Genomic DNA, 14,987 nt, shown 5'->3' with positions numbered 1-14,987 from the left:
ACACAAGAGCTTCTGTTGGTCTCCTAAACAACTGATAAAGTTGAACACAAAGTAATTTTAGTCTTTTCATCCTCCACTTATTGAAGAACATTCTTCTGGCCTTTCTGATGTTGATTGCGCAGCTCTGAACTCCCACCTGATAAATTCTGTGCAACTCAGAACAAATTGTAACATGATATTTTTGAAAGAATTTACACCATCAGCACTGTAACACCATTATAACAGCTCCTATATTACCACAGATCCTTTAACAATCCCCTGAGCTTGTTTCAGATTCAATCAAACCCTAAACTTCCTGTGATCACCATTGTTTTTGCTAAGCTGACCTAAAAAGAACCTCAATTCTTACTCTGCATGATTACACTATATATTACTTCTTCCATTGTGCATTTGTGACAATGGAATCCAGGCTGCCATAGCATTACACATTTACCTAGCCTTCTTAAAACACATCAGTCTTTTCTTGTCAAAACAACTTTGTTACTAGCACTGCTTTAATATGTTCCAGAAAGTTCACCAGGCTGTTCTGCATCTCAACTGATCAAGTAACTTACATGGTATTCTCACTCTGAAAACATCATGGGAACTGGAAGTTCAGTTACTGCCACGACAACAGGTTTTGTCATGACTATTTGTTATGTGGTCTGAAAACCATTATCTCCATATTAGAGCAAAAATGACTGTATTTTAGCCCTGGACTTTGCCTTTTTGTTTCCAGCCCAGATGCTGGTAGAACCAATTCTTGCCTCACAGGAGAATGTTTCTGTAAGCCCTTGATGAGATTCAATCATAAAAACATGTGCAAGACCACTCCTTACAACACGGGTCAAAACTGGGAGATCTGCAATATTGAAACAAAAAATGTCCATAACTCACCTTCCAAAAACAAAGGGCAGTTTCTGCCACACTTTCGTCAGCTTTCTAGTTGTTGAAAGGATGTCATCACCAGATGACAGATGGAGCTGCCACAACCACAGTGCGTTAATAATGGACATATAAAGGCCAAAGAGTGCTCTACAACAAAGTGCCTTGGAGGGCAAATCCTGCTCTGAACACTCCAGGCAGGTACCAGAGAACCAGGAAAACATCAGCACAAGCTCAAGGCCTGCCAACAAATCACCAAGCAGCAGTGCCCTGGCAAAACCTTTGGAGAATGTCCTGCTAGGCTTCCTTAGCACACTACCAGAACACCTATAACAAAAGCCCAAACCAGGAAGCCACACGCTTCCCACATACTCTGCCACAGACCAGGTTTGCTACACTGGGGTTTGAAAACATGTAAGAAATGAAATCATGACCAGCTAAAGCCCTCACCTGCCTGGTCTGACCTCACAGATGATGCTGCTTTGAGGAGTTCAGACCAGAGATTTTCTAAGACCCCTTCCAACCTAAATTACCACACTATTTTACACGTAAGAACAACCATCAGCCCCATGTTTGCCAAGTGGGATAAAAGGATGATGATTAAAAACCCAGTAGGAAAGATCTTACAAATACACCAGAAGCAGTATGAAGAAAATTCTCTGGGTAGCAACAGAAATTACTGCAGGTAATCTGCCCTTGGGCAATTCAAACTCTAAAGAAATGCTCGTATCAAAATGTCAGTATAGCAGGAACTGTCCTCCATCAGGAGGAGTAAGACCAGAAGTACCTGGAAAACTCTTAACAGCCTCAAAGAAAACAAAGGGTAGGAATGGAATTAGAGGAATTTATGAGCTTAGCCCAAGGCTCCAGATTTTAAGCTACCTCCATCTGGCTTCTATTGCACATCCCAAAACAAACTTCAGGAAAAAGTTTTCTTCTAATGTCTATAGAGCCTAAGAGCAAGCAGAGGAATATGGAATACTTGCCCAGAATCCATGACACTGAACAGTGAAGGGGAGGAAATCTCTGCTGTATGGAAGCAATTATTCATCCTATAATGCAAGCCAGCTGGCTACAGGGACACAACAGTATGCCATGTAACACACAACAGTCAGGAGGCCACAGTTCAGTATGAAATTAACTCTGACCCCATTCATGCCACCCATACTAATTCAATAGGCCATATCTGCAGTGGTGTCGTTCCATATTTGACATCCATACAGCTGTGTTCACACAAATCCACTGTGACTCCTGGGCTGCTGTGCAGGAATTCCAGAACACTGAGGTCAACACCAGCCTAAAATCTTTAGAAGGCTGGCAAACATTAACTGAATTAAAACAGCAATATGCCAAGAGTTAATAAAGAAAATGATTAGTAGGAAGAGAAGCTTAGAAGCAGCAGCTTGAAGCAGAAAAGTGTACAGTTCTGTGGTTACAAGCAATGTGAACTTGATACATTTATTATTACTACTTTATATTCCAGACAGTCAAAATTTCTGGCCCTCCCATTGCTTTAATAGCTGCCATGCACTTTTAAGCATGTCAAAGAGATCCCCAGAAACAAAGAAGCAAGCAGCATTTTCAGGAATGCAAAACATCACTTTAGTGTGAGGCACAAGACTCACCTCTGTTTCAAATTTGATCTGGTTCCATAAAGACTGACAAGTGACAAACCGTAGCTCAGTATCCTCTGAATCATGGCTTGTGCTTCTGAAATCATGAGCTGGAAACACAGGAAACAAAGGAAAGCACAAATAAGCTCATGAATACAAAACTTTTTTTTTCCCCTGAGAATAAAACAAAGCATCCAACTGTACATACCTATTTCAGGGAGATGACTTTGCTCTTAAGCAAATAAAGAGAACAAGCAGAATCTATTACCCAATAATGCAGTCAAAGGTAAAGAAGAGGCTTCTATCTCAAGTCCCAGATAAGCTAAAGACTAAATCAGAGTGAACAGCCTTTATTATTAAAGTAAAACAAACATAATCATCATCTTTCTCTTGTGTCAGAAAGCTTTGTGGGTCCACTTGGTTGCCGTTCCATGGAGAACCAGCAGTGGCTTTATCTCTAGAAAAGAGCCAGCTGACAAACATAATCTCCTAAACCACTAAACCCACCCAAAACAGGTCAGTAAATGACAAATGAGACATCCTTCCACCTCCATTTTCACCGTCTCCCCTATCAACTCATTTGTATCCCTAAAAAAAATCACTTAGAATACATAACTAACTCTGATTACACAGATCTTAGACTTTCAGTTGAAGAAAATCCAACTACTACATTATCTGGTAACTTACCAAGGCATAGTATCCTTTTTTCACTACCAAAACTCAAACTATAGGTGCAAATGTCCTCAAAAGGACTTCTGTGGGATGTGACAGTATTACCAAGTACTGATGCAGAGGAGTTTCTCAACTAAAACTTCACTTTTCAGCCCACAGGCTGGGCTTCCATACTGGACAAATGCACATCCAAGTATGGTTTTAGAACACCACTCTAACCAACTGCTGTGAAAAACCAAACCAGCTCACCCCTGCCTCTCTCTTTTAGGGCTAGTCCAGTCAAATTTATTTTTCCACCTCAAAGCATTTGCTAACTAGAACAATACGCTTAGTAGTTTAGCCAAGCATTTCTAATCTCACAAAAACATAATATCCAGTAAGTGGTAAAATTTCAATGTGGTCTAAGTGCACAGGTCTTGGTTGTTGCAATAACTTGCAAGGACAAAAATCTGGCCTCACTACTTCCTTCTCCATCTTTTTCATATAAATTGTCACACCTTTGGACAGCTCTAATGATGATAAAAGTAGTTTAACCCAAGAATAAAAACAGTAAGTTTCCCAACTGAGTCTCAAATAGCAATTATTTAAGATGCATTATTTTTTGTTCCAAGAAGAGTCAGTCCTCAAATGCAAACAGATCTGTATACACATCTAGAGAAAATGTATACAGCAAATACTAGTGAATTAAAGCCACAATGGCTTTTCTTCCTTCTTTTCCACAAGAAACTTCGGCAAAATACTCAGAATGTGAGATTTCTGGATGGGATATAATTTCTGACTCCCACAGCTTAAATAAAAATGGCTCATTCAGACCTTCAGGTGAATTGTTTGTCTGTTAGTAAAAAAACTTATGGTAGCATAGGGAGGAGTTCTTTGGTAAAAAAAAAAGTGCAAGGACAAAGATGGCTATACAATCTTGATTGCTGGAGATGAAATTTACTCAGCATTTACTCTAGCCAATAATTTGCTTCCTCCAAAGAAATGAGTTTTCAGCAGTGAAGGAGTAAGCTCACACAGCTATGACAGAACTCACTGTATCAGCTCAGATGTGATGAACCTTTCAGGATTACCCCTTCTCAAAAAAAGAAACATAAATGAAAATGCACTAACCTGTTTTCTCAGGCAATCTTCTCTTCTTGGCATTTGGTTTAAAAACAAAGCAGCCCTAGATAAAAGCAAAAAAAAAAAAAAAAAAAACCCAAACAGATTTCAATACGAGCATCAATCTGACTGGTTCCAGAGGCCACATTATAGTACTTTTATTTCAGTGCTCCATTAAACCAATAATTTGCACTGAATTACCAACCTCTTAAGAATATCAAGTTACATATTGTTCCTCTATATTTCTGTTTCAAGCCGAAACATTACTGGAAGCAGTAACGCAGCACACTTGTTAGGAATTTTTTCATCTTTCCACTATGTTTTGCAATTTAACCATCAACTGGGCCAGCACCAGATTCTTTAAATGTCTCCAAACCTTCAACAGGTTTAGAATTAAAAGGAAATTATTCTCTGGGGACACATCAGTACAGTCTTCTCAGTAGAGTTTCAGTGAAAAACAAAACAAAAGGCACGAGGCTGACATGAATGGAAAACACAATCCAGAATAATGTAATGAGTATTATTAAGTCACTTATAAAATGAAATGACATGCCCAAGCCACAGTGAACTGAATCCCAACTGAAAAAAAAGTAGATGGTTAGAAGCAGAATGACAAATGGTTGATAAAAGGTTCATATAAAACCCTCTGTTCCAAAGAATTCCTGTGGAGAGAAGTCATCTTCCAGCTAGACCTATTTCATCATGCAAGTATTAACATTTAAGTTCTTGAATGTTTTTTTCATTTTCTTCTAGAAAAATCTGTAATTTTTTTCCCTCATGCTCTCTACAGAAGCTCATCTCTTTTGAAGAGTTATAAAGATTTCCTATATATCAGAAATCACATGCACTGTTCAACTCTCACTGTGAGGTTCTTGTGTTGCAGCAAGGGCGAAGGAAACATCTAAGTGATGGAAATAAACAGACTGATTCAGTCCCCTATTTCTCAGTGGAGATGCTTACACAAGGATTACTGAACTCAGCCTAGGATGGGTTCACTAGAGTAAGAATGATGTAGTGAAAATCAAACACCAGATGTATGTTCAGTTTTGATCACAGTCACCAGTCTGTTGAGTGACCTCAGACATGTTGTTTCCTTTCTTACACAAACGAGAAATTGCAGTAAAACACCAACATTTATATTGACCCTCTCTGAAAAACAGCCTCCCGAACTGGAGATGCCTCCAGGCACATTCCATTTTACCACATATATTAAAGACCATTTAAATACAGCTGGACAAAAGTAGTGGTTACTCTACAAGTGCTAAACACTCTGGAACAGTTCCACTCCAAAAAGGTGTCCTATGGATTTATTTGTGCTGCTGCATGCACAAACGGAATTGCCCACAGTAAGTATAAATCACTTACACAAAAGAAGAATGGATGCTTAATCAAACCAAACACAAATACTGCTGAATTCTTTGCAAGCACTGGCTTTTCCACACCACTAAATGTGGCTGAGACGAGAATATAAAACTGCAAAGAAGTATTACATATAAGATGTGAGAGGCAACATGTGGGAACATGATTCACTGCCCAACTGTCAGCCAACAGCCATTGTCAGAAGTGAAATCCAGCTGTTTCGGACTAAGTTTTAAGTTTTTTAAGATTTGTTTGGAAGCACTTCACTTCTGCAAGTAACCTGCACAGTGCCTTCCACACCAAAGGGTGCAGATGCATATCACAACTCAGTGAAAAGCAATGGAAAGGGCAGGAGTCTTCTTGTAATGATAAAACCACTGCTGAACCACTGCTGTTATTCACTGTAGGATCAAGCAAGGGATGAAATAGGTTAAATGTTTCAATCCAACATTTCAAGTCCTGCTATTTATTGACGATGATGAATGCACTATTCCTACTGCCCACTTTGAAAACAGCCCACATAAAAGCTTTCAATTCAGAAGCATCAAGGCAATAACAGGTATTTAACATCAGGTGGGGGGGACAGGACTTTTAGTTCTATTTCTTTATTGAATTAGTTGTGGGGTGGGGTGGTTGGGTGAAGCGACGAGCGCGGCAGCAAGCAATGCCACCAGACTTCACCTGCAAGGGACCAAACCCACAGCCACAACAGCCCTGGCTCTGCTCCGGGCGCGACTCACTCCAAGCAGGAATGGGTTTTGTTGGGCCAGGCAGGCAGCGGGCAGGTGACACCGCGGGGTCACTCACCGCTCATGGTGTGACTCTAGAACTGCCCCGAGCAAGGATAAGGGCTGGCTTCGATGGTCCTCGTGGGACCCCTCCAACCCAGGATACTCCGTGATTCTGTGGGACTGCGGTGAGGACAATCAGCACCTTGGGCTAAGCGAACCCGGGCCTGGATGAAAATCCAGCAAGGCTTTGGGAAGCGGCGGGCAGCGGAACAGGGTGAGCGGGAGCCTGGGCAGCAGGGAGGCGGGAAAGGCAGCGGCTGGAGGAGGCGGGAAGAGAAGCAGGCGCAGGACGCGGCGGACGATGCCGCGGGTCTCGCTCCCGCACAGGCCGCGGTGTTCCCTGGGGAGACCCCCCGCTCTCCCCCGCTCCTCACCTTGGATACGGAACACGTGCTCATGTCGCCCCGCGCCCGCGGTACCGGAGAGGAGCGAGAGGAGGATGATAAGGAGGAGGATGCGAAGGAGGAGTTCCCGCGCACGCGCGCTCCCGACACACCGCCCACATCCCTGCGCGTCCCCGCGCCGCTTCCCCCCCTCTCCCTGAGCAGTGGTACGAGCTTCCTTTGCACTGCGCCGCGCGATTCCTCCGCCCCAAGCAAAAGCAATGGCTTCCCCCTCCCCCTGTAACTGAGAATGGTACGGCCCAGCCCGCCCCTGGGCGGGCGGAAAGGAGCGGGGCGGGGGGATAAGGGTCGGCCCTGGAGCTTCCGCCGGGCGGTACGGCCATGGCAGCCGGTTCCTTCCGGAGGAGTATTGCTTCCCAGGTAGGCAGCGCTATTTCCAGCGGCTGGCGCGGAGCCGGAGTGCCCCCTGAGCCAGATGTCCCCTCCGTTCCCTTACTACAGGCCCCCCCTGGCCGGGCTGCTCACAGTGGGCGCGACCCGCCCGTGCCCGGGGCGCGCTTTGGGGCTTCCCGCTGGAATGGGATGGAGCGGTGGGGAGAGTGGCCATCCCTGGCAGTGTTCCCGGCCCGGGTGGGGGTGCTCTGAGCGGCCCGGGCCGCTGTGGAAGGTGTCCCTGCGCATGGCAGGGGTTGGAACGAGATGAGCTCTAGAGTCTCTACTAATCCAACCCATTCTGTCATTCCATCACTACTCCAGTCCGTGATGTGTTCGATGGGATCCTTCAACAAAACAAAAACAAAAAACCAAAACAAAACAAAAAAAAAATCAATTCTCTGTGGTGTTTTGCCTTGCCTTTTTTGTAAGACTTCTTTAACAGCTCTTAAGTTTATATTTTATTGTATTGTTCATAATAGTTAATAAGTCTTTGCCTTGTTTTACCTGCCCTAATCTGAAATTAGATTTCACATATAAAAGGTGCATTACCCGTGGGTATTTAAAGAGGGAGCAGTATTTTTCCTTGGATCTTTGTCTTTTTGCTTAAGTCAGTTTGGTTTTTTTTTATTTTCAATTTAGCTTTCAAAAGTTTTGGATCTGCCACCGGAGAATTTAATAAAGTCCATATCTGCAGTTCCTGTCTCCAAAAAGCGGTATTGTTTACATTTTACCTTACAGTGTTTGTCATGTTTTATTATTTTACGTCATGCCTATTATTGCAAAAGCTTAACAGGACTTTAGGAAAAAAGTACAGATAAAAGCCCCAAACCTTTTATACCAATGTAATTATAAGACAGTTCAATCAAATTAAATCCTTGTATTTTTTCAAGAAAGCTCGAGGTAAATATAATTGCTTACAGGCCTGTACAAATTATTGGCAGTGCATGGGCATGGATGGCAAATGCTTCAACACTGGCAATCTGGATATAAAACTACTTAGAGCCAATGTGAAATTATATGGGATTTTTTTTTAGTATCCTCCTCAAGAGTTGCAATAATATTAGCAAGTAAATTTTATTTATTCATTAGTATAGTTTTTGTTTATTCTGAGATGGTGTTCTCTCCATGTTGACTTTCTGGTTGTATTAGAGCAACAGTGATATCTGGTCTTTTACTCCAGCTTTCTAAATATAGTGACTCTGGATATTTGTGTCTGGATTATGATTGGCAATTACACTTGTCATATGCAGAGTCGGCATGGATCTGCCAAATCTCCCTAGCTTTTCAGCAGGTTTTTTTCATGATTTTCATGTTGTTTTGTTGTTGTTTTATTTTTTCCCAGGTATGTTGCTGATTTTCAGCTCTCTATTGCTTCTGTAATAGAAAAGAGTTCTAGTGATTGCTTAGCACAAGACCTGCATCGTCAAGCTCAGCAGCTTGCTGAGAGGGTATGCTAATTAATTCATCATGTTTTTTTGTAATAATGACTTTATGGACTAGAGGTGTAAGGGGCACAATAAGATAAAGAAGTATTCTTTCTCCAAGCATCTCTTTAGGTCAAAATAGTTTGATGACTGTACTTACTGGAATTGTACACTGCATCTTCACAGGGAGCTGGAGAAGCAGCTTTAGTTAAAGGTCTTGTGAAATTGTTTTCAAACAGTTGGAAGTAAATAGTGCTGGTGAAGTTAGGTGGCTGTCTAAAGGGTGTGCCATGGTCTGTGCTATTGCCCAGCACTTGAGGAAGAAATTGAATGTGTGGTAGCTTGGAAAACCAAAGACTGCAAAACCCAGCTCTGGAAAGGCAATGGATAAAGCTGGCCTGTGGGACAAACAAGCCTAACTTTCAAATCCTTATCTACTAGAAATTTGACTTTTCTTGGACCAAGAGTTTCTTCAGGCGTGCTGGTTTGGGAAATGGCAGTAGCTGTGGTGTATATATTTGAAAAAGGACAAATAAAACCAGTCGTGGTACTACTGAGCAGCTAAACTGTTTCTCATGTAATTCTTCACTGCTGAGGTGTTGAAGTTATCCATGTCTTGGACCTGTTCTAGCAAGATAAATATTCTGACTTGATGGAAGAAGAACTGATGATGCACAGATATACAACCAAAAGTTCTGAAACAACTGAAAGATGATCTAGAAACATGAACTAATTCAGGTTGGAAAGGACCTCAGGAAGTTATCTGTTCCCATATACTCCCCAGTGCAGGTGTTTTGGATGAAGTTGCTGAGGACTTCTGAAATCCAATGAGGTGTTAAAAGCTTCCAGGGATTTGGCAGTCTCCCTCTCAATCTGTTTCAATGATTATATTATCACAGTAACAAGTTTTACTTTTTTCCTTGTGTGTAATTTTAAAAACAGCTGCTATTCCCAGTGTTTAGGAAGCTGAAAATTTCCTCCCTTCTTTATTATTTGTGGCTTAGTAAATAATCCTGAAACATTTAGCCTTGCAGCTTTACATAGAGGAGCAGTCTTAACAGTAGAGAAAAATAGACCATCAGTAGAAGCCCCCAAACTAAATCGACCCTGCCAGCCAAACAAAGGAAAATAAAAATCCATAATCTCTAAGGAATGGTATTTTGTTGGGTGGTGAATAAATGAGATGCATTTAGTTCAACTTGTTTAGACTGGTCATGTCATCTCCAAAGCAGGTAAGCAATGTATAAGCTAGCAAAATGTACCCATATATCAAAAACTAGCAGAGAGACAGAAAAATGCAGGCAGTTACTGGTTTTTGTCATGATAAACAGTTGATGGAGTGCCTCAAGGTTCAACAGTATGCTCTTAGTCACTTCTGAGGGAAAGGGCCACAATATTTGAAATACAAGGTATTTAGGTTAGACAAAAAGAGATGGAAGTTTTTCTAGTTGACTAAAATAGCCTAAAGAGTAGGGCACTGGGACAATAAACGAAGCAATGTGCTCTGAAGTACTGAAAATTGTCTGTCAGAAAGGTCAGAAGGGTTTTGTTTCTGTGGGCTTTTGATTTCATTCGGCTGTCTGATTCTTGCTTCATTTTGTACTGTTAGTTCTTTGTGGAGGGGACGTTGTGTTGGGTTTTTTACTGCAGAGTGGCATCCTAATCCAAGCCTTGGTACAGGGACATCTGGTTACTAAAGGATCAGAGGGCACTTTGAGAAGAGGTTGTTAAAACCATGGAGAGGACAAATGAGCACTCTTATTAAAGAGAGATAAAAACTACTTATGTGACAAATGACAGATTATGTAGAAAGCATTCATCAGAGCAAATGTGGAGAAAGTCCAGTGGGTATTTCTGTTTTCTCTCTGCCCCATAACCAGAAAGGACCATTTGTAAAACAACAAGGTGAAAAATTCAGTGTCAACAGTATAAATGTTTTTGGTTTTTTTTTTTCATGTAGCTTGTGAGTTAGCATTGGAATTTGTTGTTAGCAGAGCTTGTGAAAATAAAAGAGTTTCAAAGCTAGCTATGATTTCTCCTGGTTAGATCACTGTCTTAAGCTGGAGACCTAGCACAGGGGTACAATTTCCTCTTTATGCTGAAGAGCTTTGTTGGGAATGTATAGCTTGCCTCTCTCTCAGATACTGACTGAGTGAGAAGGTGATTGTGCCACATTTTTATATGCTTTTCATCCCTCTTTTTCCTTTCTTTAGACAAATTCTTGACTGTGAAAGACAGCTAGTTTAATAAGAAACTCTCAAACCTGACAGGTTGAGATCCAAAGTTCTTGGCCTGTGAAGAGAGCCAAATTTGTGTTGACATTAGGTGTTGGTTGGCCAAATATGCCTTATGAATTCAGAATTTTCAAGATATGTGCCGTATGGAAATTGTAAATTAAATTTTTGATAGTTTGGCCTTTAATATCTTTGTTTTGTCATGCTGGGTACTGCAGAATGTTGTCACTGAACTTTTTTTTGTTTTTTTTAAAAGTGCTGACAGCTACTGTTTAAGTTGTCAAATGTATCTCAGCTTTTGATAGTACAAAAGGTTCAACTACTGCTCCCAATCAAAAGAAAACAGACTGTGCACAGGCAAGGTCTGAAGTAGAACATATGTGTGGCATTTCAAGCTGAGTTATATTCAGAGCTTATTAAGCATGACTGGGAAATAATAAAATTGTTCCTTCTCCAACAGCTTTGATGACATGATCCACTTATGATTGCTTCAAACAAATAAATAGCATTTAATGTTTAAAGTGGGTTAAATTAATATTCACAGTGGATTGAATTACAGTTTTCCAGTTCACCTGTTTTCATTCAGAGTTTCTGTTTTGTTTTATTCTCTTAGCTAAAATGTGATTCAGTAGTGAGTGAAATCAGCGCTGGTCCAGGAACAGTGAATTTCACAATAAACAGGGAATTGTTAGCAAAGGTGAGTAGTGTCTTTCAAGTGCTTTAAGGTAAAAATAAATTTTCTCAATATAAATCTGTAGAATACCTACTGTTGTTTTAGGAAGGTATTTTCTGTGTAAAACTGTCTTTCACAAGTTTTCCCTGAGGTCCCCTGTTGCTGATTTATGTAGGCCTAGAATTTGAAATGAAGCTCAAGAAAGTTTCCTCTTGTGAGGAAACAATGCATCTACTGTTCACTAATAATCATCTTTTTTCCTCTCTGTTTCTGCTTTAAATGCAGACTTATTTATGTCTACTTGGAGTTTTTACAGTATACAACTCAAAAGTTTTGATCTTGTAAATACTCTTGACATAGAAGTATTTGATAGGAGATCTTTCATTACACAATTTGCTGAAAAAAAAATCAAGGGGAAAAAATCCCAACGGGAAGATGTATTCCTCAATATCCTGACTGAAGTATAAATATACCTTGTAACCAAGACAATGGCTATTACAGAATAGGTCTATAAGCAAATTTTGTCTATATGTCTAGCTTGCCTTCTTAGGTGTTATAATAAGAAGAGAATTAAAGGCTTTTTTACAGATGCTGTTCCTTAAAAAAAAAAAAAAAAAAAAACAATAGCTGTTGCAGAAAAATTTTGAAGTGATTTTTTGAGTGCGAAGAAATGAGGAAAAATTTCCACTGAATGAAGTGAGATTTCCACTTTATTTCACTTTTTTAAAGACTTCTGTTACCTTCAGGAAGCTTGTCCAGTTCATACAGCTTCACAGATTAGGTCTGTAGTACATTGGCTTGAGTGACCTTTTACGTTTCAGTTTATGGTGGGACTGACTTGGTGCTATGAACACATTACTGTAATACTCACACAAACTGTCTTGAGGCATATTTTAAGGCATTTTGCAGTCTGCAGACTTTCAAAGCAGACATAGTTAGTTAGTACAGATCATTCATACTGGCCTCGCAGACTTGGAGGTGAGAGAGAGGAAAGAGTTGTTTGGCCACATTAGGCTTGAAGAATTGGCTTTCTTTGGCACTAAAAGAGTTTCTTAAAATTCAGCCTTAATTTTCACCAAAATTCTGCCTACAGTTTCTCTTAATTTTTTTTTTTTTTGGTCAGATACAGCTTTTAAAAGTTAGTGGCATTTTTATTTGTGTATGAGAACTTGTTTGCTGGGCAAACCAGCCATCTAATTGCTAATGTGAATAAAGGATGTGGGATCAGTCTCCTTTGTGGCTGGTGAACAGTTTTCCTGGTGATGCTTTCCGTTGATGAAACTTTTTGTTTGTTTGTTTTTGTTTTTTTTTTTTTTTTCAATTGTGCTTCAGACTGTGCTGCAGCAGGTGTGGAAAGATGGCCCAGAGTATGGAGTAAAAAGTGAACTTTTCTCTACAGTTCCCAGAGAAAAGGCAGTGATTGAGTTCAGGTAAGCACATCTAGGGGGACCTTTGAGACAGTTGCCTTGTCTGCTGATTGATGTTTTCTGGTTGATATTCATTGCTGTAAAGTGTGATGCCTGTGATGTTAAATCATATTAACCAGTATTAGATTTAGCTGTATCTCGCACTCTGATATATTCATCGAGTAGAATATAAATTATATTTAGGGATTGAGGCTTTTTTCCCAGAGTGTGTTTTTGATATTTAAGGAGTTCATGCCTTACACAGCCCTCCATTAAGAATATTCTCATTTAACCCATAATAGTGTTCAATTTTTAAGAAAGCTTCTTTTTATTTTGTTATGAAGAAACAAAATCTTGGCACTAGTTCATTTCTTTTTCACCTTAATGCCTTCTTCTCTGACTCATTAAAGCAGGCAGGCATTTGTCTGGCAAAATCTTGTTAATTGCTGTCCCCCAAATTTTTTCCAGTGCAATTTTGTTGACTACATTCCATGATGTACTCATGGAATGAAAAGTGGCTGACTGAGATTTTTTTTTTATGTATAAATATTTTTTTTGAGTAATATTCCCTCTACAGGCTTCTATAGTCATGGAAAGTAAGAACTGGCTTTAATTTGGAGGTTGAGTTTTCGTAGCTGTACTTTCTTTTCTTTTTTGTCTAGGCAAACAACTGTGTAGAGAGTTGATTATTTTTGTTGTTTTTCTTTGTGGAGCTGGGCATTGCTGGAAAGATGTAATTTTGATTATTGATCCTTGTACACAAGATCTCTTGTCCTGGTTTATCTCTGAAAAAGACATGAGGAGAATTATCCATATGTCCAAAACTTGTAAAAAGTGAGAACAGATATTTCTGGTTCTTTGTCACTAGCACAGCTGGGCTTTGGATAGATTTTTTTTATTATTGGGTTGGTTTGTGGGATGGTTTAACCACGACACTGTTTGTTAACTGATACTGGAGGCAAAGCTGGTTGGATAGGAAAGCTTGCTGTCTAGGACAGAAGCTAATCAGAGAATCTTTCAGGAAAATTGAAAATGGAGCTTTTATTTCAGCTCTCCTAGATGCATGAGTTGAATTCTTTTAACTTTGTGATCTGGCAGTTCCGTGCAGTGAACAAACATCGTTTGTAAAAATGTGTTACAGCTCCCCTAATATCGCCAAGAAGTTTCACATCGGACACCTGCGTTCCACCATCGTAGGTGAGTGGGCATTTCACTGCCTCTGCAGGGGCTGCCTTGTCTCCTGCCTCACTTCACAGGGGAGCACTGCTGACATCTCACTCCTCGGGTGTCTGAGTGGCCTGTCAGGCTCGACTTGCTAATTAAAACCTTTCTGCCCATTATGCAGTGAAGAAAAGAACGAGCTGTGTTGCTGGCAGATTTATTAAGTCACACCTAATATAGTTTTACGACTGTGAATATTAAATGGAATAGCTTAAAATTGGTCTTCAAAGACACCCAAGGCAGTTTCCATTGAGGTGTTAGGAGAGTCCTTTGAATTTTAATTCTCAATTTGCGCTGGACTGCAGAGCAGTTCAGATCGTTATGTCTTGGTAGCTGTCCTGCAAAAAGCATGCTTTTATATGCTAATTACTTTATGCCAGTATTACTGAGACAGTTGCTGTAATTTCTAACAGAATCATTAATAAATTTCTTGCGCAGTGCTCTTGTGATATATGGAAAACTGCATTTGTCCCTCATTTCCTAATCTCACAATAAAAACTAGTAAGTTGTAGTAGCAGAAGATTGTACAAAATCTGTGCATCTAATAATGTGTTAGTTTATAATTATACTTAATTCATCATGTATAGTTATTAATTACATAAAGTAATTGCCTCTTCCATGGACAGGTAGTTAAGTGAAATTGGGGTTTTTATGTTCCATTTCTGGATCCTTTGTTACTGTAAAAAAACCACTTTCAGAATTAGTTCTGTAGATAGATGTTTGGCCCAGAGTAAGACAATTAATTAACTACAGATAATGGAATTGAAAGTAATTGCAAGCTATGATTGGGTGTTATAACAATACAAGGAGAGAGCTTTCTGCATCTTTTACAACAGTATTGTAATTAAAA

The 14,987-nt window shown here is 40.1% G+C and overlaps 2 protein-coding genes across 4 annotated transcripts in view; one reads left to right on the top strand and one right to left on the bottom strand.

Moving 5' to 3' along the window:
• ORC3 (origin recognition complex subunit 3) overlaps positions 1 to 6,872 on the bottom strand; it is a 35,825-nt gene extending 28,953 nt beyond the window's left edge. For all 3 annotated transcript variants that reach the window (XM_066315120.1, XM_066315123.1, XM_066315122.1), the window contains exons 1-3: positions 6,775 to 6,872; positions 4,260 to 4,314; positions 2,490 to 2,587 (exon numbers count right to left, since the gene is read on the bottom strand). In XM_066315120.1, the coding sequence (XP_066171217.1) occupies positions 2,490 to 2,587; positions 4,260 to 4,314; positions 6,775 to 6,798 (177 nt within the window). In that variant the 5' untranslated portion in view covers positions 6,799 to 6,872. The remainder of the gene's footprint in view (positions 1 to 2,489; positions 2,588 to 4,259; positions 4,315 to 6,774) is intronic.
• Positions 6,873 to 7,026: 154 nt separating this feature from the next.
• The window catches only part of RARS2 (arginyl-tRNA synthetase 2, mitochondrial), a 29,293-nt gene continuing 21,332 nt past the window's right edge, over positions 7,027 to 14,987 (top strand). The window contains exons 1-6 of the mRNA XM_066315119.1: positions 7,027 to 7,164; positions 7,819 to 7,892; positions 8,522 to 8,627; positions 11,451 to 11,534; positions 12,843 to 12,940; positions 14,058 to 14,113. Coding sequence (XP_066171216.1) covers positions 7,126 to 7,164; positions 7,819 to 7,892; positions 8,522 to 8,627; positions 11,451 to 11,534; positions 12,843 to 12,940; positions 14,058 to 14,113 — 457 coding nt within the window. The 5' untranslated portion in view covers positions 7,027 to 7,125. The remainder of the gene's footprint in view (positions 7,165 to 7,818; positions 7,893 to 8,521; positions 8,628 to 11,450; positions 11,535 to 12,842; positions 12,941 to 14,057; positions 14,114 to 14,987) is intronic.

Source organism: Sylvia atricapilla, chromosome 3, assembly GCF_009819655.1.
Source record: "Sylvia atricapilla isolate bSylAtr1 chromosome 3, bSylAtr1.pri, whole genome shotgun sequence".
In the NCBI taxonomy this organism is placed as follows: domain Eukaryota; kingdom Metazoa; phylum Chordata; class Aves; order Passeriformes; family Sylviidae; genus Sylvia; species Sylvia atricapilla.
The sequence above is the reverse complement of the archived record's forward strand: the minus strand, read 5'-3'. Positions and strand labels throughout refer to the sequence as shown.